Below are 27,869 nucleotides of genomic sequence, written 5' to 3'. Positions count from 1 at the left end.
GAAAAAACCTGCTCCGGTGAAGGATGCTACGGACAAGACTGTTCCCCCAGCGCCCTCTGCTGTCGCCAAACGAGGTGGGGAAATTCCACCGCAGACAAGATCTGACAAAACAGCTCGAAAGCGACTGAAGTTGGACGCTACAATCGCCTCAACAGAGTCCAGGAGTAAAAATGTCGCTCCGAACGCAACCACTGCCGGTCCCCTTTCGGACGCACCGAAGAGGTCCCATGCTCCTCCTCCCCTCGCCCAGAAATCGGACTTGTCTACTTTCCCAAGATTTCAAAACATGCCAGAAAATGGGAGTAAAGTGTCCTGTTACGCTAATGCAACATTACAAGCTCTGTTAAGTTTAGAACCTCTGAGGTCTGCTCTGATAAACTATCCCAGCCGCAGTGCGTTGAGAGACCTTGCAAATCTTTATCATACCTATCGAAGAGGATTGCTTTCTGCTTATACCGTTCGTATCGAAACGGATGAAAAGTTCATGCTCGCTCAGCAGCAATGTGCGAGGGAATTCATGGATTACTTGATTCTCCATAACGCTGCGTTGATGGATAGTACTAAGTTCACAGAGGTATTAGAGCTGAAATGTGCAGATTGCAGCACTGTCAGACCTATCGAGTCCACCCAATACATCCTTTCCATGCCAATACGAGGATTGCAAAGTAATATTCAGGGACTCTACTCCGCCCTAAGCGCTTGGTCTCCGAACGATGACATCCGCTGTGAGAAAATATCAGCGGATGGCCAAAGATGCTCGGGCAAATGTTTTAGCCGCACAGTCGTACGAAACCCCGGCAATGTGTTGGCCATTCAAATTCTCCGCACAACTGAAATTCAGGAAGGTATTTTCGTGAAAAATGATAGATTCCAAGTGACAGAGCTTGCGACAAAAAATCTTACCCTCGGGGCAGATCGGTACGAATTACACGCAAATGTCCGTCACCATGGTTCGAGTATCGTGTCTGGACACTACACAACTGTAATTCAGACCGCTGGACAGTACGTTGAAGCGGACGATGAGAGCATAAGACCCTACGATTGGTGTAGCAATCAAGGCTGCTCTTCAGCGTATCTCTTGATTTACACCAAGCTCCAACCGTGAGGGAGAAGTATGAGAAAGAAAAGTTTGTAGCATCGGAGTAATTGAATGTTGGGAAAAAACCGAAAGATTGCATCCCTATAGTCTTATCAACCCAATTACATACTAATCCGTTTAACACAGACTTCCTCTCTATTACCATAGTATAAAGTCGCAGTTACGGAGAGAGGACTGGCAAAAGAAAATAGAAACCAATTCTGGAAAGCAGCCGCAAACAGACCGAAAGCTGCTTTCATTTGCCTTTTTTCTAAGAAAGTTCAAGAAAACTTTCACTGTTAGTTCTTAAAATGGACAAAAAGAAGTATCCATAAACTGCTTCGTCCAATGGTAGTCGGTGAGGATAGGAGCAACTATAAGGGGAGATGAGGAGGTTGCTTTATATTTTTTTATGACACTGAAACTTACATACACATCAAAGTAGTGACTAAAGAAGAAAGTGTGGAAAGTAGCTGCAAGACGAGAATTGTTACTTTCGCCCGACATCTTTCAATGAAGCTCCTTTTTTACAAGGTCTCATAGCAAAGGTTACAAGAAAAAAAATTGTACCACTAATAAAAAACGGACAAAGGAAATCATCTGTATAAATGTTGTGTCTAAAATTGATTGGCGAGGATAGGAGCGACTATAAGGGGAGATGAGGAGGTCGCTTTAAGAAATTCAATAAAACTCCGGGTAAAAAATGGTCTATTTCACCGAATACTTAGGTTTTGCTAGCTCTTCGTATAGCCAAACCTTTATCCACCCAAAAACTACCTGATATAAACTACAAAAACCCTCAAAAACATTTTCGGGCAAAAAATCCGGTCGAGGAAATTGACGTGTCACTTCCTTTTAATTAAGTATAAGATAGGCAAAAACCTTTGATGAATTTCCAAAGTCCACTTAGAATAATCTATCAAAAATGTCCCAAAACTTACTCGAAAGGAAAAAAATAAAATGAAAAATACAAAAACAAACACAAAAAACCTTGCCAAAAACAAACAAAAAACCGATTTTGAGATAAATCCCTCGAATGAACTTGAAATCACAAAATCGGTCGAGGATGTCAACTGAAATTTTTTCCCCTTCAATTATGAGCTCCGCAACAAGCGTGACTCGCTTGAACCTTTTCATACACGAGCCGCACGAATTCAGCTCTTCTTCTCTCCTCTCCTTCCGTCCATGGACAGAGGTCCAAAATGTTTCGGATTTACTGACGCGACCGGCTGCGGCTTGATGCGTAAACATGGGTGGATTACTAAGATGACACAAAAGTCAGAGGGAAACACGTACAACCTGTCGACTTAAGTGGGATTCATTCCGTAAGGGGACTCAACTCCTCTCCACTATAACTATTCCACTAATAATTTGGCGATTCAGAAATCCCCTCACTTCTCCGGACCCAACGTGACCGTTGAAATGCCATCCAGTGGTACAGATGTATCCTATACTTAACTGATAGAGTATAAGAACAATCATTACTTTCAACCTACGTACCGTCCAAAGCAAATGGTAAGCTCCCTTAAAAAAAATCCATGTTTCAGGTGAATCATGTTTCGAAAAAGTCTAACATGTGGTTATGGAAAAATGGGTCGACTGCATGCAACCGACTTGAAGCCGACTTCAGGGATAAGAAGGCACCGATTCACTGAGAGCATCGAGCCGCAGCCGGTCGCGTCAGTAAATCCGAAACATTTTGGACCTCTGTCCATGGACGGAAGGAGAGGAGAGAAGAAGAGCTGAATTCGTGCGGCTCGTGTATGAAAAGGTTCAAGCGAGTCACGCTTGTTGCGGAGCTCATAATTGAAGGGGAAAAAATTTCAGTTGACATCCTCGACCGATTTTGTGATTTCAAGTTCATTCGAGGGATTTATCTCAAAATCGGTTTTTTGTTTGTTTTTGGCAAGGTTTTTTGTGTTTGTTTTTGTATTTTTCATTTTATTTTTTTCCTTTCGAGTAAGTTTTGGGACATTTTTGATAGATTATTCTAAGTGGACTTTGGAAATTCATCAAAGGTTTTTGCCTATCTTATACTTAATTAAAAGGAAGTGACACGTCAATTTCCTCGACCGGATTTTTTGCCCGAAAATGTTTTTGAGGGTTTTTGTAGTTTTAACACTTACGGCTGTCTTGCCCAACACTATGGCCTAACATGAAAATGAAAAATAACTTTTTTATATAATTAAAATAAAATCGGTCGATTTTTAATCATCCAAAGAGTGTTTCGGATGATTAGTGGCAATATGATAAAGAACGGAGGCTCCTTTCCATAAAATTTGCCGGTCAGACGCTTTTGAGCCCGTTTTCTCGAAACTTCATCTTTGCACTTATTGCTGCCTTCGCTATCACGGCAGAGTGAACACATAGTGGCGAGACGTGAATGATCGAGTGTCGATATTTTCCCATTTGAAGCAATGGTAAAGAACGATTATTAAGGTGTTCGTTGTGAACATTCGATGATCGTTCTTTTTCCATAGGTTTAAGTGGTAGATCAATCGATTCGTCGCACGCAAATAGTGAAATCAGGCATGTTGTCAAATGCCTAGGCAGATAGTTAAATTTTGACGGTCTACAAAAGTTTGTGAATTTATGGCAAAGAGCTCACGAGTTTTCAATATTTTTGGAAAAATAACTCATCAAACCTACGAACTCTTTTTGTCTCTTTCTCTTCAATTTTTAAATGTTGAAATCCTAAAATTCTGCATTTTATGACATGCTGAAAATGTCGAGATAAGTGCCTGTTCAGGAGCTGAAAATCGTTTAAAATACATTTGTGTGATGCAAATGTTTACTAAAATGTTTTTCTCATACTGCCGTGCTAAGGAAAAATGCCGTATGAACATTCGTGAGTTGACAAATTTTCCCGGATAAAATATGTATTTTTCACGTAATTTGTATACACTTATCCTTCAAATTTTCAGATATTTTAGATTCAATTGCAAACAAAATAGTCTGAAAAATTGGAAGCACAATATTTACAATCTCCCCAATAAATTCGCATTTTATCAGAGGAAATTTGGCAACGCCTGGAGGTTCATACGGCGTTCTTCCTTAGCAGGGCAGCATAAGACTAATCAATCATTTTGTCTAAAATGAGGAAAAGTATCAGAATTTCAATCTCAGTTAGAATATTTCACCATATGCCAGGCATTTGACAAAATGCCTGATTTTGCCATTTGCCTGCGACAGTTCTATTGATTGCATTTTGCAAAAAGGAACCACTAGCATTGCAATGTTGCTAAGATTGTGCAACTTCTTTTGTCTTGGAGGAAAAACCCGATTATCCATTAATACCTAGTTTCTATTTTACTCGCTAAAAACTGTAAATTTAAGACAAAAATTACCATCTAAATTTCATAGTTTTCCACGATTTCCGCAATTTTATTGCAAAAGATGAAGTTGCACAATCTTAGCATCATTGCAATGCTACTGGTTCCTTCTTGCAAAATGCAATCCATATCGCAGAGCTTGCTAGGCCAGTGATATTTTATTGTTTCGATTTGAATGAATGAGGAAACTCACCTGTTCCGTAGGCGGGGGAGTTGAAGGAGGCGAGGAGGACGCAAGCTGATAAGACGTAGCCTAATCCTGATCCCGGATCGTTTACCGTGAGCATCCTGCGAGAGACGGCCGAATCCCGAGACCCGCGCCCGCGCCGCACGATCCGCAAATGTTCGCTCAACAGATTTCGTAAATGTTCACAATGTTTGAGAAGCTCCTCGTTCACAGGGGATCGAAATCAACGCTCCGGCAGAGACTCGCGCGGCTCACGGCGGGCGCGCCGGGCTCCTCGGACGGTTGCGATGAAACGTTTCACTTTGCACATGAGAGAGCCGATGAAACACCATCTTCCAGGAGAGAACATGGAGGAAACCCCGATGAGCCACCGAAGCTCTGAAAAACATAGAAAAAAATTGTATAATCAATTTGTTTAAAGGTCTCGATAAACGATCAAATTCCCGAACCAATTACCATCAAAGTGTTGGGAGTCATCAGTATTAAACTCATTAATTTGATTAGTTTTAAAATGAAAACTTGGCAGAAATGTTTCCTGAGGCAGGAAATCGTCACCTTCCAGGCAAAGTATCACAAGCGCCATGCGACATTTAAAAATTTCCGCCGCCAATTTATTTTTTTACAGAGAAATTGTTCAACGAAGCTGTCCGAAAATTTCACTGAATTTTCTTTGTGCTGCAGATAAAATTTAGTGAAATTTCCAAACAGATTCAACCAACAATTTCTCAGTAAAGAAATAAAATGGCGGCGGAAATTTTTAAACGTCGCATGGCGCTTGTGATACTTTGCCTGGAAGGTGACGAAATGATGAGTGGTGACACTTCATTCTGATCTTACTGTGAACAAAATAGTGCAGCCCGTCAAAATTTGATGGTAGATGGTGACCATCAGTCATCAGTATGTCTGCTTTGCTCGGAATTGGTTCGGAATTTGATCGTCTATCCAGGGCTTAAAGGTACAATGGGCGGTTTTCTTGATGCACAGAGAGAAATTTCTGCCGTCCAACGGAAAAACGCCATGAATCCATTCCAGATTTTAAAATATTTGTTCAGATAAAATGCTCCATTACAAGAAAACCTGGCCACATGTATGCTCCATATTTTCATTTTTACTTCCCAGTGGTGTAACGAAGTTAATCCGAAAGGACAAAGGATGGATTTTAGCTGCATTTTTTCCTGTGGAACATTTTGTCCGAGAAAAATGTGCCGAATCTGGAATGGAGATACGACATTTTTGCGTTGGACGGTAGACTTTGACACAAAAGTTTGTTCAATACGGAAAGTAAAACACAAAATAACTCTAGCCTTTGGTTGAAAATTTCAAAAAAAAATGCCAGCTAGTCTCTTGAAGGCATTTAATAAAAAAAAAGCCGAGTGGTGAATACAAACGTCGCAATCAAAGCAATACGTTCTCCCAGTCTCTGCATTGTTTTCTGCGCTGATCGCACCGCAAACTGTTCCAAAATCTGCACAAAATGTGTGTTGGTTTGTATTTCACTTCCTATATTCCCCAAAAGTAACAAGAACACAAATGTTTTATCCGTGTGGAGCATTCGCAGGTGTCTGAAATTTAATTCATTTCATATTTGAGGGGCTAAGAAGCCAAGTGAGATAAGTGCAGTTTCTTAAAAATAAATTGGAATATCAATTATTTCAACTAAAATTAGTCTTAAAATACTTTCTAAGAAAAATTTATTGCTAAAATTCAATTTCAAGCATCAAAAAGTGAGTTTGAATTTTCTATCGGCCTTGTAATTTTGAAATTATAAACACGTATTTGAAATAGCAAAAACTGCACTTATACTACTTGTCCTTCAAGCCTCTCATTCAAGAGAAAACTACTGAGTGAGCTGAAAATATGAGCATGAAAATATTCTTGGTTTCTGAAATGAACCATAATTGGAGGCAGGGCCGGATTTACCTACTTGCCGGCCATGGCCGCCGGCCGCCTGTACCATGCCGCTCCCTTCTCATTCGTTTTGAAACATCAATAAAAACCATCAAGTGAATGTGCCGGAGGGGAGGGGTGCATAAGACGCGTTTACCTACTCGTGTTGGATATATTTTTTTGCGAAAGCCCTGTCAACACTACTAGCAAAATTTCATGGAACTTTCCTCCTCCATTTATAAGAAATGAACTAAAAAATTATGAAAGAACAAACATAAATGTGGTATAATAATTTTAACTTCCGTCGCTGCGCCGCGCTGATCGCACTGTGTTTGGCGCAATGCGTGAAGTATTCCTGCAGTCTCGTAGGCGCTATGCGTTCTACGCCAACCGCTCCTGACCGCATTGTGTTTGGCGCAATGGGTGAAGTATTCATGCAGTCTTGTAGGCGCTAAAATGTGTTGCATGCCGACCGCCGCGCCGAGGACTTCACCTTTTCATCTCAAGTCCTCGTCATCATTCCTCTCTGCGCTAAGCTCCGGGCCAAATTGCGTGTTTAGTTCTTCTCTTAACTCGACTAATTAAAGATGCTGTCTCTTGTATCACCGAAAAACGACAAAATTAGAAATTACTATACACTCTGGAAAGAGAAATTTTGTTCCCTTATCTCATTGATAATTTTTTTTTTTCTGAATCCGATTTTTTTTATGCCTAGATTTAAAAAAATTGCAAAATTTGCCGCCCCCTAAATTTGCCGCCATGGACCACGGCCCATGTGGCCACCCCCTTAATCCGGCCGTGGTTGGAGGAGAAATGACAAAACGGCCTGAACTGCTGAAATACATGTGATTAAATCGGGGATGTCGCCTGATGACGTCACGAGTCAGAAAATTTTCTAGCTTCTAAATTTGTTTTGCCACAATGTTGAAAAACAGAAAAATGTAATCAAAAATACTGCAAACTTAGCTCAGTAAGCTCTGTTCGCGCAGTCCCTCCGTGAGAAGAACGACAAATTAGACGTAGACCACTACTCACTATCTATTTCACCATACTCTATCTATTGCTGATAATATTCACAAATGTTTGGAAGACATCAGATGCAAAATAGCGTTTTCTGATGCTGATAAAATGCCGGTGCGTGACACCAAAATCTGTCAAATCTATTGAAGTTGATTCAGTTTTGACAAAAACTGCCCGAGTAAGACTCAAAAAAGAATTTGATTTGGTCAAGAAACCATTCTTCAATGATTCGAGGGAATCAATAATCGTGGTTTAGAGTATTCAGATTTTCTACGAACTTTCTCGGCATGGCCCCCCCCCATCCCCTGCATTCCCTCCCAATTTAAAATTCTGTCCCTATTGTCCTTTCTACAGGGTCCTCGGCGCAGCTGCGTGGCTTTAATTTTAGCTCCGCAATATTTTCTCATAAACAGAGGAATTTCTTCAGTCACACCGAGAGCCGCGATTGAAATTCATTCGTCTATTTTCTCTCGCATTGTTTGCTTTGGTCTTACACGATGCTGGTGCATGGCGCGGAGCGTATACCGTCGCTGCTCCGACATAACGGCGTATCTCTATTTCCACATGAGCCCTAGAATCACTCAGCTGTACGGAGAACAAAGCTCACGTGAAAATTCAGAGACGCCCTTACGCGAGAGGTGCCACGATACGGGGTAACGCAGTGCAATAAGCATCCGCACCATACTCTCGAGCAAGTGCGCTTTAAATTAGAAAATGCTCAGTTGAGTTAATATCAATTCCTGGTTAACGCAGTGTTATTGAAGCCTTTTTGCCCTCAGCCCCGTAGTTTTCGGCGGATGCATTGAGACGGGAGATTTATGTTTATTTAGGCCGCTGCGTTGTTCGGGAACTTTTAATGTGCTCCGTTCGTTTGACTTTCAACTTTCTCCGGCGAAATTGAGCTAAGTTGCCGGACGGGATTACCAAAAAACGAAACTTCGCTCCTCGTGGGCCATTTTTCGGGGAGGTAGAAAAGTCTATCCTCGATCACCGTTGATAATAAACGTGGTATTCACCGCTTTGACAACCAACTTTTGTCTATGATATATTTTCTCTATAAGCGGATCCAAGGGGGGCAGTGGAGGGGGCGTACACCCCTCGTTGATTCGTAAAAAGAAGAGAGAAAAAGGGGAAGAAAAGAAAGAAAGGAATGGAGGAAAGAAGAGGAGATGATGCTTAGATTTGGTAACTATTCATGACGAAATTGACTAAAACTGCATGTTAGATTCTTTAAAATTTTGACAATTTTCGATTGTCCTCAGGACGCCCCTTTTGCTTCCCGTTTAAAATGTCTGGATCCGCCTCTGATTTTCCCCCGCAATTTTTAGTGATTTTTGAAAAGAATAAAAACTCAATTTTCAGAAACATTCTGAAGTTCGATGATTAAATAACAAATGCTACACGTATCTTAAAATTTTACAAGGTGCAACTCACGATTCAGTAGGCGGTAAAAAAGTGTGGTTAATATTACTACCCGCACTAATATTCAAACGTCAAAGGTATATGGATTAACTTCTGAGCTAAACCTGCATTTTAATCCACAATAAAACATTCCAAGTTTAAGCTGAAGTGTTTTTCATTCAGCGCAGTGCCGCGCCGCACTCATTATACCGCTGTGAGGGTCGTGATAAAAAGGTAATTTTGTATTATACGCACGACAATAGAGATAGTTAAGAATGACAAGTAAGGGTGAAATAGTCTCCGAAACCTCCGCACGGCAAATTTAGAGGGGTTGCTCATAAAATACGTAAAGCTAAAAATCGGATTTTTTTACCCTCTTCTCCTGCAAACGCTTCCGTTACATAGGTTTGTACCACTTTTCTTCAAGAAACAATTACGTCACACCCTCTCTCCTCAGATTGACGATTTTTATTTATTTTGGATGGAAAATTGCCACCTCGGATCTATTAATCATCTTAAATATTCAAAAATCGGGGTTGATCTCCGATTTCAGCGTCGCGTAATGCAGCTATGGACTCCGTCCTCCCCCTATAACGCAGCCGTAACGCACGCTCATCACACTTCCTCCTCTCTTAAAGCGTTACGCATTGATATGAGAAGCCCCAGACGTTATAGGATCAATCTACACCAACAGCAAGCGAACATCAAGCTATCTAATACATTTTTAGAAAATACTGATTTGGCTTTGAATTTTTGGCAAAAAACGGATCTATAATGTCTCTCAATTCTTATTTCCCAAAAAGATCTTGTTTGTATAATTTGAATCAAAGCTCAATTTGACAAATCCTATAAATATCACCATCGCATATACTCTCTGTTGTATTTTAGGGTTTGAAAAATAAACTCTCTCAAAAGAATTAGATAAGATGATCTGATGAGAATGATTTTAAACGTTCCTCTGCTTGATTTTATGTGTCATGTAGGATTGCCTGAAAGAATGCGCTTGTGGAAGGCGCGCGAGAGATAACTATTCGGGCATACGTGTGGGTGTAGGTTGCATCGCGCAGAGATGAAGGCGTTTCTATGCTGCAAACAAACTCTTGCATGCACCTGCGAGAAACGCTAGCATTGCTCTATATTGCTTTATTATTCGTGTGTGATCGTATAAGAGATAATAGTGGACAAGAAATCTGCGAGATATAAACTCAAAAAGGGCAATTAAAAGATCCATAGCCCTGGCAACGCTGGGTGAAATGTGTTACCCACTCACATGCCGGGTCTTTTGGACGGGGAACTTTTCGTGCGTGATTTACTGCATACCTTTGACCCGGGGCCATCAAGTTTTTGGCTTTGTTTGTTTGAAACCTTTGAACCGTCATAATATTCGAGACGGTAATTTTTGAGTGGTGCAGAGATTAACTTCTGATTGCTGCTCCGGCAGTTCCTCACAACCAGTTCCAATTTAAAGCATTGTGTAACAGCCACATGACCTCTTATTTGTGGATAATTTCAGCGTAAGCACGGATTACGGAGTACGTGATTAGATTTTAAGTAGAGCGCGACATTTTTCGACAGTCATAACTGCTGCTCGTTCGAAATTTCAGGAATTTCAGGACAATTCATTTCAGTCATGTGTTTACATGTAAATTTTTCTTCAGAAACGTGTTTTTCTTGAAATTGCGAAATGTCCTTAACCCCTTTGACACAGTATCGCTCACATTGAGAATGGGTAACGAATAACGAAGCAGTTATATCGGTTCCTCATTATGACCAAGTTTAGCCACCACTTATCCATTAAATGTAAAGCACATATCAGTAAAAGATATATTGATCATTATTCATTTCCATATCCATCCTGCATATTTGCGGCTTCTTGAATGTACTTGAAAAGTAGGTTTCATTCCAGTGATTAAATGATGGACCAATTTTATTGCTGTATCGATGTTGAGACTCCCATGACCACGCATCTCGATTTGCGGCGCGGCGTCGCAGACTTCCTCTCATACGTTAATTTTTAAATGGAGAACTACTCAACACAAGTAGTCCACTAGTCCAACTCTGTGAGTAGAAAAATCTGGGGATAGAAAAAGCTGTGAAAATTTCAAGGAATAATGGACCACTAGACAAGGTACGAATTTAAGCAATCTGATACATGTTTCTTAACCAGAATTTTACGTAAAACACGGTTCTTACAACGAAAATTACTGAAACCAACTTTTAACGAAGATATTAACGTTTTTATTTTACATTGGTTACGAGGAATTTGAACTGCCCGCTCACAAGAAACTCAAAGCTCTACGTGAGTCAAATCGCGCACTACAACGGTTTCAGCAAGCTTCTCAATCGAGCAATGTTCATTTCCCACCATGTGTTGTTTAACCTATAAGCAATTTGCTATAGCTGAGCCAAAGCGTTAAGATCGAGGTTGCCAGATTTTTATATCGCAGAGACTGTCATGATAACGTTTAGCGCTCGATGTGAATCACGTAGATCATTGAGTTTTCATGAGCGAATGGTTTGAATTCACGCATTAAGAATCATTAAATATCTTCGTAAGGTATTAATTTCGGTAATTTTTGTTGAGCGCATCATGTTCTACGTAAAATTTTGGTTGAGAAACGTGTATCAGAATGCTGAAATTCGTACCTTGTCTAGTGGTCCATTCTGATTTGTTCTCCCTCAAAAAAATAAAAGGACAGCGGAGATTCTGAACACTCCGCAAACAAGATACGTGGTTTTGGTAGCTTCACCATCGAGATGTGTTCTCATTCACCTTCTTCATTTAAATATCTGATTTATATAGCATGTATCTCTAACTAGTTTATACCCGCGTGAGTGTAATTGTTGCATTCGGGATGGCTCTGGATTTTCATGGGTAGATTTACCAAAAAAATTAAATAGGATCATGATGTAGGTCACCGAAAATTGAAATCGAAAAATTTCCCACATCACAGAACCGTTCTTCAAATTCATGACTGCATTAAAAATGTCGTACTCAAATCGTGAATTGAACCTAAACTCGGTGAGTTAATCACGTGGGAGAATACGAGCGCTTAAAGGGCAACGCTGCCCGCAGCTTGCGTGTTCTCCGGTATTTTCGCGAGTAATAATAATCTTATCGGAAATAGAGTGAGCAATTCCGAACCTCAAGCTATCGTTGAGTTCATCAAATGTCATATTATTCAACAAGAGAACAACCCCGTGGAAACGAGAGCCGCCTAAAGGCAACAGCTCATGGGTTAAAACAGTTACGGTGCAGGAATTTACTCACAGAGGGGCATACCTCCCTTTAACCAGTGCGTGTTCAAGAAAAACTTTCAAGCATGTAAACATGAATAGTTTGTTAGCTTAGCTGCTTGGCTGGGTGGTTCAATTATTTTATGTGTTTTGATATTATTAGCAACTGATTTTACGATGTTTTATATATGTACCTCGATAAAAATTTAATAGGTTTTTAAGTAGAGAAATGTAAATATTATTTTCAAGATTTTTTTCTAACTTCGCAGGAGACCGGAGATAATGGAATCGACAATGGAAAGAAAAAGCTTTCCATCATTCGTAGATGATCAGGACAGCAGGGAACCTAACACATACTACGCTGGATGTCAGACCACTGGATGGGAATCGTATGCCATATCAGACGCTTCGGAAATGAGTGGGATATCTCTTCAAAAAAGAATTGGAAAAAGAGGATAGATTGACCGATGACGTAGCATGGTGTCCACGATCACCATGTCAACGAAATTAAAACGTCCCTCTGTAACATCTTTCATATTATAGGTTTTGTTTTTCCTCTGTTATTAATTACTCTTTAGGCTATCCGTGCCCAACTTTGCCTAACCCAACTTAACTCAACTATATACCTCACCCGACCTGACCCGAGTTCACTGAGCCAAACCTTCTCCGACCGTACCGGTCGTAACTTTAAGCTTACCTGATCCAACGTTACCTGCTCTCACCTAATCCCTCTAATGGCCCAAACCTATCTCAGAGACTTAATTTTTTGGTTTTACTTATGAGGAAGATATTTTTCTGCTTGTTGACACCGTGATCATTGACACTGTACTCACGGCCCATTTTGCCTTTTTACTGCCTGAGCACAACGTCAACAATCGTTGACTCCACGATCAGATTTTGGGTTTGAAAGATTACGCATTTATCTCTTTTTTTCAATAAAAATAACGATTGTTTCGTGATGTTGAACTTAGGTTTTCGCCCTCTCCCCATAACACAGGCTTAGAACTCCCTTTTCCACATTAAGTCGAGGCCCTCATTCTGTTTTCATTAAGCAGCAGAGTTGAAACCTTTTGGTCTACTTACATTTAAACCAGGCAACTATGCCATACCTTGTGTAGTTTTAGGTATTCTTCATGCATTTCCTTTTGCGAAATCCAGCTCACAAATGGGCCCATTCGAACAACAGATTTTTCTCATAGAATTTTCATACACCACTGTTAAAATCACCCGCTGCAAACCAAGAATTTAGAAACATCGAGACCACGCTTTTTGAACTTTATGCAGCTGTTTTCTGCTCGGACCTCATCCTTTGATCCGTGGAGAGAATATGCCTTCAAGCACTAGCAGTTCAGAGAACAGGGAAACTTTGGACGGAAATTTTGCAAAGGAATACCGTAAGATGAGAAGCTTTTAATTTACAGCGATGATGGTGCAATTTAATGTGCATAGAAGTGGGTGCATAGCTGCAGATCGTCTTTGGCGAGTATGAGTTGGAACTCAAATCCACTCTCGTCGGTTGAAGAGTTCGTGATTGTAAATTACGTTCTTGAACCACCAACTTATCGATGAACGCAGCTACGTACCAAAGAATTGTACATGTGAATTGGAAAATTAATTATATTTTGATCAAGTGCTGAGTTGCGTCGGACCTTTCCTCTCATGCACATCACATTAATCTGAGAAAAATGTGTAGTTTCTGAAGTATTAACAACAAAACACTGAAACTCCTCGTTGAATACAAACACATGATTGGATCCACGTAATTTTTTTTACAAATTGTCCTATAAATCAATATTTTCAGAATTAGATTAGCTTTTCCAGCTCAGTTTCGATCTCTATAACGTATGTTCCATCTGCTTAATGAAAAAAAAAGTTTCGATTTATAACAAAAAGTTACAAAGCTCTCACGAAAATGTAAGTCACGTTTTGCGTAGTTTCAAAGTATCATTTTCTTGCTTTTAATGGAAAATGCAAAAACACCATGAACCAAAAGCTAAAAATTGAGGGACTTGGAGGACAAGGCGTATAAGTGCAGTTTTTGCTTTTACGAGAAATGTTTGAAGTTTCGAAATTGCAACGATCCTCGTGGCGGAAAGAATAATTCGAACTGACTGTTTTGATGCTGAAAAATTGAAATTTGGAAGTGAATTTGTCACAGAATATTACATTGAGACTAATTTAACTTGAAATCATTAATATCTCAATTTTTCAAAAACTGCACTCACGCGCCTTTTCTCCAAGCCCCTCAATTATAATACGAAAATTATTCGTACGTTTTATCAATAAAACAAATGACCCCAAAAAGCCTTACAGGTCATAAAGGACAAAATTTAGCTCATAAAAGTATGTTTTCCCAATTCCACCTCAGACAGTTTTACGCTTCTATTGCACTATCATCAAAGTATGCTCCATGGGTTTCAGAAAAAATGTAGAATTAAAATACACTACAGTTTAGACTTCTAACGGTATATTTTCTCCTTTTAACTACAGCTTTTATATTCCCGGTTTTTTGCGGAATTATCTCACATTTTTTTTTGACATTTCAAGGTATTACAATTGGACTGCATTTTGCAATTTGGAACTATAAAGTCTGGCCCGGTTCAAAAAGAACGTATGTGCCATTAGTTTCCCTATGCACATAAGTGTTTTTTCAGATAAGCCAGAATTTATAGTTCCAAATTGCAAAATGCAGTCCAATTATAATCAAATCGGAATGATAGACAATTTAGTTTTTTTTCCCACTTGTCTATACAACTTTTAAATATTATTCCAACATGGTCGATCCCCACTCTCCATGAGTTTGGAACGAGTTCTTTTCAAACTCATGGAGTATGGGAATTGATCATGTTGGAAGAATTAAAATACAGTCTAATTAAAACTTCAAGCGGTACATCTTTTTCTTTTAGGTAATCAAATATTATGCATTTCCATTTTCTCGTGCAATTATCGCAGATAATAATAATATGTTTGCCCAAAAAGCGGACATCCTCTCGTGTAAAAGCAATTAAGAGACCTAGCGCCCGAAAAAATACCAGTAGGCAATTAAATTATTTTGGAATTATCTTTTAACCCTAAAACTACGTATGACATCTACGACAATCTTCGAAATTTTAAAGCACGTCTCATAAGTTAAATAAGCGACAGTTTACCTCCAGTTAATAAAATTTCTCTCAAAACGTTCACATCTCCTCAGCCGGAAATCGAAATAAAAGCCGTCAACGCTCCGATGAACCCAGTCGGGAACAATCCACGAAACTTGAAACTGTTTTAAGAGCAACGACTTCCTCAGTGAACCCAAAACCAGTCACTCCTCAACGAACATCATATCCGCGATCATCACCGCGAACTCCCGCACGCACGACGCGTTCACTCACGTGCTCGTGTTTACGCGACGGAGACCGGGTAGGAGCTAACGCGGCGCCTGCGACGAGACGAATGCAACCTGCGACGCACCGGTGCACTCGCGCCGCAACGGCCGCGCATGCGGTCGAGGGTCGGCGATCCGGAATTCCGAGTGCAGCGCGTCGCGACGAGGAAGATGCCGCCTCCTACTGGAGGGTTTCTCGAACCCCAGACCCGACTGTGGGGGCTTTGCGCAACGGCTCCCGACCCCCCTCCCCCCCCCCCCGACGCCCGCCGTCGCAGCGAGCCGTGGCCTCCAGCGCCCCGCCAAAGCGTAACGATGGTTCTCTCGGGCAGGTAAGGATCCGCGATACTCCACCTGCATTGAAAGAATGCCGGTTCAACTAGAGTCGGAAATTTTGAGGTTAGGACTCGGAGCTTTTAGGGCCCAAAGGACAGCCAACCTATAAACTCAGTTCATCCAAAGCGATTTATTATTGAAGCGCACGTATTTAAATTGGTAGGTATTTGCATCAATTTACTTTTGCGAAAGAACGCTCATTTATGATCATTCTTGGTCATCTTGGTTTGATATTGGAATCTGAAGATTGGCAGTGACATTTTTTTTTGTGATGAGGTTGGCTGCTCTTTTGGGTCCTAAGAGCTCTATTTTGCGACTTGTGAGTACCCTCCCCATACAGGTACTCTAGGTTCAACCAGCGTCTTGCTACAAAGTGTAATCTGGTCTTAATTTAATGAAAAGGATTTAATTTTCATTTATTTCTTTATTATTTTTTCCCCTTTATTTTTTGGAAAACTAAAGGGCTCCGTATGAAGTTTTTCACGTGCACCCATAGGCATAGATGGGGAGCGTCCATAAATTACGTAACACTCTACGGGGAGGGGGTATGAGTCTACGTAACGCTACGTTACATGAAGGGCCAGTGCCAACGCTATGTAACCGGCCACAGCGTATAGATTGTTCTTCGGGTAGGTATGGATCCGCGATATTCCACCTGCATTAAAGAATACCAGTTCAACTAGCGTCTTACTTCAAAGTGTATTCCGGACTTTTCTATTCTATGTAATCCGGACTATTCTAATGAAAAACAACCAATTTTCATTTATTTATGTATTCTTATGATTAATTTGGAAAACGAGGAGGGGCATCATGTATTAATTTTTACTTGCACCCATAGGCATGGATAGGGAATGTTTATAAATTACGCCACGCTTGCGCTTTATTGGGAGGAGGCTACTTACGCTACGGGGGAAGGAGGGGTGTCAGTGCCAACGATACGTAACCCTCTCTTTTGGTGAACAACGCAGAAATTCCAAAATGTATCATCCTCATTCCCTCAACATTTCACTTGAACCAGTATTGAATATTTCCCTATATGAAGAAGAATTTAACAGCATCGAAAGACTAATAGGACATTTGGGCAATTGTTAGCATCAGGAACTCAATAACGAGTCAATTCGCGAAGAGTGCCAAATTCAAGATATTGCCAAATGGACCGGATGGACCCAAGATGTGCCGGAAAATGTGGTCGGATCAAGTTGAGAGGATGGACGGGAAAAGGCTTGCCAAGATGTGTATCGTAGGACGACCTCATAGCCAAAGGCAACCCGGACGACCGCCCAAGAGATGGGCGCAGGGTTTCAGGACATTTTGTCAACGATTTTCTGTCCGCGCGCCTTTTTTGTCCAGTAGTTTACGCCCACACGTAAAATAAGCAACGGTGACTTGGTCCAAGCGTTATATTTTAGTCGGTATGTAAAATTATATTGACAATATGGAAATGAGAAATTGAGAGAGAAGAAGGTATTGTTATGGTTGCTCATTTTCTAAATGAAATGTTATTACTTTCTCCTTTTGAGGTGCACGCAATCTTTAGTTATAACCCATTTGTACATAGATCATATACAGTCAAATACGTCAAATTTTGAGCATTTGGTTGCGCGTTCCCCTCGCTGCAGCACAATAAAAGCACAAAATGTGAAAGAAACAATTTAAGTGCTTTGGAAATCATTACATTTGACACGGAACCACCAATTTTCAAAAAACACACATTATATTATTATTCTCCTTTGATAAATTGAAACATATTTTTTCCCCATCAATTTAAATGAGAATAATCAATGCAGAGTGTGCAAACATTTCAAAATCATGAGTTAAAAAACGCTGACTATGCGAGTATAAATATTAAAGCCTAACAGAGCGAAACGGCGTGCTGCCAGCACGAGAGGCTCACTGGCGCCTACAAACCTAAGTGGAAACTTCACGCATTGCGCAGTGCTTGAAGTATCCACTTAGGTTTGTAGGCGCCAATGCGCGTTCCGCGCTGGCCGCCCGCCCGCCGTGCAGCGGCACCTGAAGCAACTATTTCAAAACAGAGGTGTTGGACAGTGTTATACGAAATTGAACGTATTAAGAATGACAGGCATCCTTTAAAAGTACAGATCTTTCCTCGCAAAATAAATCAAAATACTTATCGTACACAGGAAAAATCTAAGAGCCTTTAGCTGCGGCAAATAGAGGTTTATCCGGTTCAGGTATAACAAGGTGGGAATTTCAAGTCCTGTTTCACCAAAGAGGTGTAGAGAGTTTTAGTGAATTTTGTCTCATGGAATTGCCGCTCTTAAAAACTCACCAAAACTCTCAACTATATATTATTCTCCGATGGACCAAACAGACAAAACAAAAAAACAAGCAAACCCTCATTCTTCCAAGACATTTTACATTTTCATCCAAAAACGTCGAGAGCAATTGTCGTTTGTATTTCCATGTGGGCCAATTAACTTTTGGTCTCAACTGGCACGAGGACCAAAACTCCCGTGCCGAAAAAACGCGTGGACGTAAATTACTGGGAAAAAACAGGTGACAATATTTCCTATAACCGGGCGCAGAGCTGCCTTTCATCCCCGGAGTGATCTCTCTCATCTCCATCATGTTTTATTTATCATATTTATATACTAATTTAGAGGCTAGACAAACAGGGTCACGGCCCTAGTCAGAAGTTAAAAGAAGAAGAAGAAGTAGAGGACTCAATAATGAACTTGAAGGATTTGTTTCATGCCACATAGGATGCATGTCATTTAGTTAGCAAAACATTTCATATTAGACATCATCAATCAGTTTACTTTCGGTTTATTGTCTTCATTTTAATAAAAGAAAGAAAGAAAAAAAAGAGTATCGATAAGTAACTGATTAAACAAAAGAATAATTAAAATATTTATTCCGACTAAATTACATTCCGCCATTAAATAATAGAAAAGCTGATCCAGAAATCGTTCAAATTAGAAGTTTTCATCTTTAAAAATTGTCTCAATCCGAACAATTTGAAATTCTTCTTTCCCATATAAAGAGGTACAGACCTGCCCCCCCCCCCCAAAAAAAAATTGTTCCCGTTCGCTAAATATTGCCCAGTACATTCCCTACAAAAATATGAGATGTTTATTGATTGGCATACATGATTCATGTTATTTTTGTCGAAATTCACCATAAGACTCTCTTAGGCAAAGAATTTGATAAAAATTCGAGGAGAGTTTCGAATGGTCTTCACAACGCTGCGTACTTTCATTCAAATTACTTGTGCCTCAAAACTGCGGATATCCGATACCGAAATTTGGAGGATTGAATTATATAGAGGATACCACTATACTTGCACTCCGGCATTCCCCAGTATCATCCTAGATTGAAGGCGTTTTATTCCGCTGAGTATCCAAGTCAGACCTGAGTCCGAGACCGGGGGGCGACGTTTTGGGCGAGTGCTACTGAAAAGAGGGCGTTTAGGGCGGGGAAATGGGTGTCTTTTGGGCGGGGATGAAAACGGATGTTTTGGGCGATTAATTAATTAATGTAAAACAAAAAGCAACACTGTAATGTGAACTCACCAGTCGCCGGTTGAAACGGTGATTTTGAAGAGATTTTGGCGAGTACGATGAATTTTTGGGTTTGGTTTACAGGAAGTTCTCAAACACGGTTTCTGACTCAAGAAACCGAATTTGGGAGCTTCCCAACTCCCTCCCGTAAACAACACATAATAAAAACATTCAAAACAATTGAAATTGTCAGTTAAGTTTCGTCAAAAATTTTGAAGTGACTTACTCTGTTTTTAAAAAAAAAAAAACATAAATGAGGTAATAGAAAGTCCTTATTTCGAAAAGTAGACCATAGGTGAAGGAGAAACTCGTCTAAATGCACCGCTCTCCGCAAATTGTCATATGATGTGTTCGGTGGTTAAATTGTAAATATTATCACTTAAGAAGAAGTACTGATTGTAAAATATTCTTAAAACTCGGCGATATCTGGTGATAAATAGTTTTGGCCAGCTTTTCAGGTCCAATACCACAGTGTGCGGCGGGAGTTCAATGCCTATTTTCTCGAGACATCTACAATCTTAATTTCGGTGTGAATAGTAAGGTGACAAGAAGACAGAATTGACAGAAAGTCTGCAACGTCACAAACGGAGATGCGTGGTTTCGTACTTCGGTCATCACGTGACAAAGAAATATTCGTGAGTTACAAAAACTGCCAAAAACCCTCAAAAACATTTTCGGGCAAAAAATCCGGTCGAGGAAATTGACGTGTTACATCTTATTAACCAAAAACATTCCCTTTCACCCCTCCAAGAAGGTTGATAAAACTAACTATGAGATAGGCAAAAACTTCTCTTAAATTCTCGAGGTCCATCAAGACCACATATGTCCAAAAACTTACTCTATAAGGTTTAAAAAAAGGGAAATAAATAATCCCTTAAAAATAAGAACAAAATTTTTTTAAAAAAAAATCGAAAAACCGATTAAGTGGTTCATAACTATGTACGTATATCTCTCGACTGAACTAACACGTGACACAGAAATATTCACGAGTTACAAAAATGTATCATACAAAAAGGCACAGTGAGGATAATCGTTTTGCAATTTATTCCATTGCGAATGGGAACTCATTTTTGCGGCGAGCATCTTCAAGGGTAGAGATTCTGTGCATTTTGCCGCTTAATGAAGATCGAATTTGTCTGCCTTTCCGTCCTCTCCCCATTTTTCACCGGGGAGAAGTCAGGCTGCGAAACAACTAACACATTTCATTTAATTTCTCCTCCCGTTTACCTCCCTTATCTCCACCGCCCTAGTTTCCCGCTCCGCCGCCCCCCCCCCTTCCATACTCTTTTCATCTTTATACCTCGACCGTAACTTCCAATTGTCTTCTGATCAATCCCGACAACTTTTTTTCGTTCTCTTGTTTACCGTTTCGAGGATTATCTCTGACGTAGCCCTCGATAGAGCTCGGGACGCATTTTCTTTGAAATGTGATTGGATTCGCGGAAACAACAGAACACTTGATGACAACTCACGAGGGATGAAAATAAGCCCGGAACGGCTTCCAACTTTTTAAGTCTCGATCATTGAGTTTATTAAGTATTATCAAGGATTGATTTTGACCTTTAGTGCGAAAACTTTTTACAGTCATAACCGTTCCAAAGAAACGTTGATATTCCTTAACCAAATTCAACCCTGTCTCTCCCTTGCCGTCCCCCAAAAATATAGTAAAATTAAAAACGACATCTCCCGTCATCATATCTTGTTATACGTGGCCGTCCATAAATTACGTCATCCAGCCAAGGGATGGGGGCGGAGGTGAGTGGCATTTAGGTGACAAAGAGGGTGGCTGGATCGAGCAAAAGTGGCGTTACCGTCTCATACTGAGAAAAGAAGTAAATTTTAAACTTGTCCTATGTGCTCAACGTACTTTAGAGTCATTTTAACGTTTGTATCAATGTGTGATATACCTGTAACAATGGTTTTCTACAACCCAACGCCTACGCACTACGAGTGGGGTACACTTCGTCGTTTTCTTCACGAAAGAACGTAACTCCATTTCATTGCTGCCAAATTTCCCCTCGCAAATTGCACATTAACCAAGAGAATCTTGAGCATTTCTAACTGAAAATTGCGCTGATTTTTCCTCATATTTGATGCAAAAATCAGGGAAATTTTGGATAAAATTGCACTGGTACATTTTTGTGAAACAAATTAATTGTTTGACCCAATTTGGCAACCTTGAAATGGAGTTACGTTCCTTCGTACGGGAGACGACGACTTGAGCTGAAGTATAATTTAGGGGTGGGGATCAGGGGGTTAGTGACATGTAGGTCACGGAAGGAAGGGAGGGGTCAAAAAGTTGGAAAAATTGCGTGACGTAATTTATAAACGACCACTACAAACTCTTGATATTCAATAAAATTTGAACCTTGGAATTCTCTAATTTTTTGCTAGTGGCTCACGTTTTGTAATAGAATTTGTACCGAACATAGATAATAAAATAGATACCAATAAACCAATATTCCAAGTATTTGCACGGTTTTATAAAGAAATGAAATCCTTCAGCACTAATGTCCTCTCAAAATTACAGTCCTTCCTCGTATGTTTACGTCATCATTTTTTTCTCTTTTTTTCCAATTTTTTTAGGAGGGGGTCATTTTGGCGCGTATACGTAGTATACCGCCTTTGCGATCGTTTCGAACCCTGCTCGATACAATAACCGAGTCCCTTAGTTCCTTACCGAAAAGTGACTACCGCGAACTTCTGAGATTTTCCAAAGCGTGTAAAAAGTTTATTTATCCATCAATAATTATGATTTAAAGTTGTCTCTCATTCTGGGGGTCGCTAGTTTATGTGCAGTGAATACCAAGAGTCTAAGTTACTTGGTTTTTTTAAAAAAAGCCTAAGAATGCGACGCGCTGATTTAAAATATGCATATATAAGCAGAATCAAGCGAATTGATTCGAGGATGGCTGAGCAGGTCGGCACTCTCGGAATGAGAATCTAACTCCTCCGTTTTGTTCAAAACGTTGCTTTGACAGATCTGTAACCTCGGTTATACTTTTCAAAAGTTGGTACCCGTGCTCTGAAAAACCCAAATAAGCCAAGTTCGTGTAACTATGGTGTCGTTGCCTCGACCGGGCTGTGCTGTGTTGCCAATTGTTGGAGGATAGGTTACTTGCCCGGTGGTGGCTACCGCCACTCATGATAGTGCAATCTGTGTAAGTGCAATCTGTGATGAGCCTCGAGACTCATTAGACCATTAGCTAAACGTGGCTCATACAGGAATCCACTTACCCCTCTCTTCCCCACGCTCCTGATCACTGCGTCGGCGTCTCGACGAACAATAGCTAATGACGGTCGCCAAGCGAGGCCGGGATCCTCAGCCCCTCGCCCAATTACTTACGCTTCATTAACCATTTCACCGTCACGCTAGGATTCGTCCAATTTTAAAAAAAAATTGTTTCGCGAGTTTTTAGCAATTTTTTCCTTACTTTCCGTTAAAACACGAATTAAAAGAGGTCTCATTCATAAAAATCGGCCAAATAGAAGAGAAGTTACAGTATTCGAAATCCGAAGAAATCAACAAAACTTCTCCAAACAAAAAATAAAATGAAGGGGGAAAAAAAGAAATTTATGTAAAGTATGTAAGTAATGTAAGAAAAGTATCGTGCTCTATGGTAGTGAAGTGTGGCCTTTGACGAAAAGAACGCAAGAAATGTTGAGGGCAACTGAAATGGATTTTTGGCGGCGATCTGCCGGCATTTCGAGACGGGACCGTGTCCGTAATGAGAGAATTCGCCAGGTGATGAAGGTTGAGAAAGATATCGTGCACGACGTCATGTCCAGGCAGTTATGCTGGTATGGACATGTGAAAAGAATGTCGGAGGAGAGGTTGCCCAAACAAGTTTCGGATTGGGTACCACCTGGGAAGAGGCGACGGGGACGTCCCGTAAAGGGTTGGCGGCAGGGCGTTGACGAAGAGATGTTGCGGTGTCAGTTGCCCGATAACCTCTGGGAAGACAGGCATATGTGGCGCTTGGGTGTCGTAGAACGCCAGAGTGCGTTATAAAGCGACTTTATATATATATATATATATATAAAAAGAAATGTATAAATTACAATTTAATATGATTGACCTCAGAATGTGACAAGCAATTCAATTATAAAAAGGAGAAAAGGTTGAGTGAAATTACAAAAAATTAGCCTCTTGCAAGGGGCTTTCTTGTATGAGTTTTGACCTGAAGACAAGTAAATCCCGTTATATTATTAAAACGAAATTGACTCCATAGTTTAATGCCTTAGTTTCTTGAATACGATTATTTTAAGCACTCGAAAATTTATACCAGCAATTTTACCCATGGGGTGATTTCCTGAGAGCTGATAATATCACGAATTTCTCATAGAGCCCTTCAAAAAGGGCTTGCTTTTTGGGCAGCCGATTCGGCCATCAAACCGGGGTTTAAATGGAAGCTGATAATAACACAAAGCTCTGAGAAAAATTTTGAGATGAGTATAGGAACGGTTTGTAAATTACGAGGAGAGGCGGGCATTCTGTTCAGCATATCGATACATAAGTATTTTCACACGTAGAATTTAATTTTCACGTCAGGGAGTCGACATATTTTGATTTTTTTTATTTTATACGGAAAATTTATGGTTTTTTCGGGATTGAAATTACTTACAATTGTTTCATGAAAAATGAATGCACCCAAAATGACTATAGCATTTTGACTTTCACATACGTGCACTCACTAAATTGATTGGTAAATTCAAAGAGTGGGTACATCGACCTGGTATATCAAGTTTCTGCGATTTTTTACGGCAAATCGGTAGATTTTCGGGATGTGGATTGCTTACTTTCAATTCATGAATGAATAAAGCATGGACATGGTTGAGCTTCTTTGCATGAAAAGACGTTTAAAATAACAAAATCAAGACATATTTAAGACAATTGCATTTATATCGAGTCAATTTCTTTTCAATAATATAACGGGATTTATAATACCGGTGATTTGGGTATTTTAGCCCCAAAATACCTTTAAATCGACTTTATCTTCTAGGAGTTCGACAGAATTTTTCCTTTCTTCGCTTAAATTTTTCCGTAGCACTTTTCTTCAAGAATCTGAAAAGATTTTGCTTGAGGCAGATCAAAAAACTTAAAGGGTATCCCGGGTTAAGCATGTCAAAATGCCCTTGTGAACGGATTTTTATTTTAACCATTTTAAGTCATCAAGGGTGTCCTAAAACTTAGGTTTTGGGGAATTTTAGCCCCCCAACCCCCTCCGCCCCCCCTCAGACCCCAAAAAACCGCTTTTTGGGGCTATTTTTGACTATGCTAACGTCTTTTCCTTATAACTTTCGTAATTTTCGATGGAATTGAACCAAAATTTGTCAGAATCTACATCAATTAGCTTAGTTTTTGTAGGAAAAAATTCATTATCATCGGATAATATTTTAGCGTCTAAAAAAATTCGTAAAATTTTGAAAAAAAATCATTTTTTCCCTTTTTTCGCGCTAGGCGACGTATGGAAACGAGGACACAAACAAAAATTGTCTCTTTTCTTAAGTTATACATCCAATAAGATACAGAAAAAATTTCGTGCTGATCGGAGTGGTGCGCCATACTTAAAAACGCAATTTTCTAACCTCAAAACGGCCAAAATGCCACCATAGCCTCCTTTGATGACTAGGCGTGGAGAAATATGATAGAGAGAAACATCCGGTTTTATCGTCTCACCTCTTAAGTGATCCACTTAAGTACCTTGAGCCAAAATTTCGAGTTGATCAGAGTGGTGCGCAACACCCAAGCACGCAATTTTCTAACCTCAAAACGGTCAAATTGCCCATTTCGGCACCCATTATCACTCCGTGTCAAAAAAAAGAAGAGGGACATCCGGTTTTATCATCTCACCTCTTACGTAATCCACTTAAGTACGTTTAGCCAAAATTTCGAGTTGATCAGAGTGGTGCGGAACACCCAAGCACGCAATTTTCTAACGTCAAAACGGCCAAATTGCCCATTTCGGCTAATTTCGGCACCCATTATCACTCCGTGTCAAAAAATAAGAAGAGGGATATCCGATATTATTGTCCTACCTCATTAAGTAATCCACTTAAGTATGTTTAGCCAAAATTTCGAGTCGATCAGAGTGGTGCGCAACACCCAAGCACGCAATTTTCTAACGTCAAAACGGCCAAATTGCCATTTCGGCTGATTTCGGCACCCATTATCACTCCATGTCAAAAAATAAGAAGAGGGACATCCGATATTATTGTCCTACCTCTTAAGTAATCCACTTAAGTATGTTTAGCCAAAATTTCGAGTCGAGCAGAGTGGTGCGCAACACCCAAGCACGCAATTTTCTAACGTCAAAACGGCCAAATTGCCCATTTCGGCTGATTTCGGCACCCATTATCACTCCGTGTCAAAAAATAAGAAGAGGGACATCCGATATTATTGTCCTACCTCATAAATGAGACACTTAAGTACATTTAGTCGAAATTTCGTGTCAATCAGAGTGGTGCGTGACACCGGAATACGCCGTTTTCTAACCTGAAACCTCTCGAAATTCCCATTTTGGCATTCATTATCACTGTATGTCAGCGATGAGCCCGCTTGAAAAGTGCATGATGCACATTTCAAAGTTCATTTTGGCACCCTACCGCGTAGCAGACCCGATCACTCAGCGATACCTCTGAACTCCCAGGAATTATATGATAGTAGGGAGGCTCGCTCATCCCCCACGTAGAAACGTTCCGTCCTCTAAACTTTAATAATACGTAGTAGTGCACTGAGTACTGGCAAATTCTAGTAACTAAATTAACAAGGAAACGGCGAGCTTGGGTGTTGCGCACCACTCTGATCGTCACGAAATTTCGACTAAATGTACCTAAGTGTCTCATTTATGAGGTAGGACAATAATATCGGATGTCCCTCTTCTTATTTTTTGACACGGAGTGATAATGGGTGCCGAAATCAGCCGAAATGGGCAATTTGGCCGTTTTGACGTTAGAAAATTGCGTGCTTGGGTGTTGCGCACCACTCTGCTCGACTCGAAATTTTGGCTAAACATACTTAAGTGGATTACTTAAGAGGTAGGACAATAATATCGGATGTCCCTCTTCTTATTTTTTGACATGGAGTGATAATGGGTGCCGAAATCAGCCGAAATGGGCAATTTGGCCGTTTTGACGTTAGAAAATTGCGTGCTTGGGTGTTGCGCACCACTCTGATCGACTCGAAATTTTGGCTAAACATACTTAAGTGGATTACTTAAGAGGTAGGACAATAATATTGGATATCCCTCTTCTTATTTTTTGACACGGAGTGATAATGGGTGCCGAAATTAGCCGAAATGGGCAATTTGGCCGTTTTGACGTTAGAAAATTGCGTGCTTGGGTGTTGCGCACCACTCTGATCAACTCGAAATTTTGGCTAAACGTACTTAAGTGGATTACTTAAGAGGTAGGACAATAATATCGGATGTCCCTCTTCTTATTTTTTGACACGGAGTGATAATGGGTGCCGAAATTAGCCGAAATGGGCAATTTGGCCGTTTTGACGTTAGAAAATTGCGTGCTTGGGTGTTCCGCACCACTCTGATCAACTCGAAATTTTGGCTAAACGTACTTAAGTGGATTACGTAAGAGGTGAGATGATAAAACCGGATTTCCCTCTTCTTTTTTTTGACACGGAGTGATAATGGGTGCCGAAATGGGCAATTTGACCGTTTTGAGGTTAGAAAATTGCGTGCTTGGGTGTTGCGCACCACTCTGATCAACTCGAAATTTTGGCTCAAGGTACTTAAGTGGATCACTTAAGAGGTGAGACGATAAAACCGGATGTTTCTCTATGCATATTTCTCCACGCCTAGTCATCAAAGGAGGCTATGGTGGCATTTTGGCCGTTTTGAGGTTAGAAAATTGCGTTTTTAAGTATGGCGCACCACTCCGATCAGCACGAAATTTTTTCTGTATCTTATTGGATGTATAACTTAAGAAAAGAGACAATTTTTGTTTGTGTCCTCGTTTCCATACGTCGCCTAGCGCGAAAAAAGGGAAAAAAATGATTTTTTTCAAAATTTTACGAATTTTTTTAGACGCTAAAATATTATCCGATGATAATGAATTTTTTCCTACAAAAACTAAGCTAATTGATGTAGATTCTGACAAATTTTGGTTCAATTCCATCGAAAATTACGAAAGTTATGAGGAAAAGACGTTAGCATAGTCAAAAATAGCCCCAAAAAGCGGTTTTTTGGGGTCTGAGGGGGGGCGGAGGGGGTTGGGGGGCTAAAATTCCCCAAAACCTAAGTTTTAGGACACCCTTGATGACTTAAAATGGTTAAAATAAAAATCCGTTCACAAGGGCATTTTGACATGCTTAACCCGGGATACCCTTTGTTCGAATAGCTTTCTAGATTCACAATACACGGTCTCGTGAAGGTGCGTCGTTGACCTTGCAGTGTTGGATCGTGAATTCTCTTGTTGTGCTGCTTGCCTTTTTTGAAATCTCTGTAAATGAAAACTAAAGGGGTTGATATGTGCGAGTTAATGA

General features: G+C 40.2%; 2 protein-coding genes across 3 annotated transcripts in view; one reads left to right on the top strand and one right to left on the bottom strand.

Annotated features, from left to right (window-relative positions):
• Positions 1-15,682, bottom strand: part of LOC109039332 (lachesin) — a 159,842-nt gene extending 144,160 nt beyond the window's left edge. For both annotated transcript variants that reach the window (XM_072300101.1, XM_072300100.1), the window contains exons 1-2: positions 15,292-15,682; positions 4,604-4,975 (exon numbers count right to left, since the gene is read on the bottom strand). In XM_072300101.1, coding sequence (XP_072156202.1) covers positions 4,604-4,697 — 94 coding nt within the window. In that variant the 5' untranslated portion in view covers positions 4,698-4,975; positions 15,292-15,682. The remainder of the gene's footprint in view (positions 1-4,603; positions 4,976-15,291) is intronic.
• LOC140224395 (uncharacterized) lies at positions 10-1,227 on the top strand. Its single transcript, XM_072299096.1, has one exon. It carries the CDS (start codon positions 287-289, stop codon positions 1,103-1,105), a length of 819 nt encoding a protein of 272 aa, XP_072155197.1. The 5' UTR covers positions 10-286; the 3' UTR covers positions 1,106-1,227.
• Positions 15,683-27,869: the final 12,187 nt, after the last annotated feature.

This window comes from Bemisia tabaci, chromosome 4 (assembly GCF_918797505.1).
Source record: "Bemisia tabaci chromosome 4, PGI_BMITA_v3".
NCBI lineage: Eukaryota > Metazoa > Arthropoda > Insecta > Hemiptera > Aleyrodidae > Bemisia > Bemisia tabaci.
The sequence above is the reverse complement of the archived record's forward strand: the minus strand, read 5'-3'. Positions and strand labels throughout refer to the sequence as shown.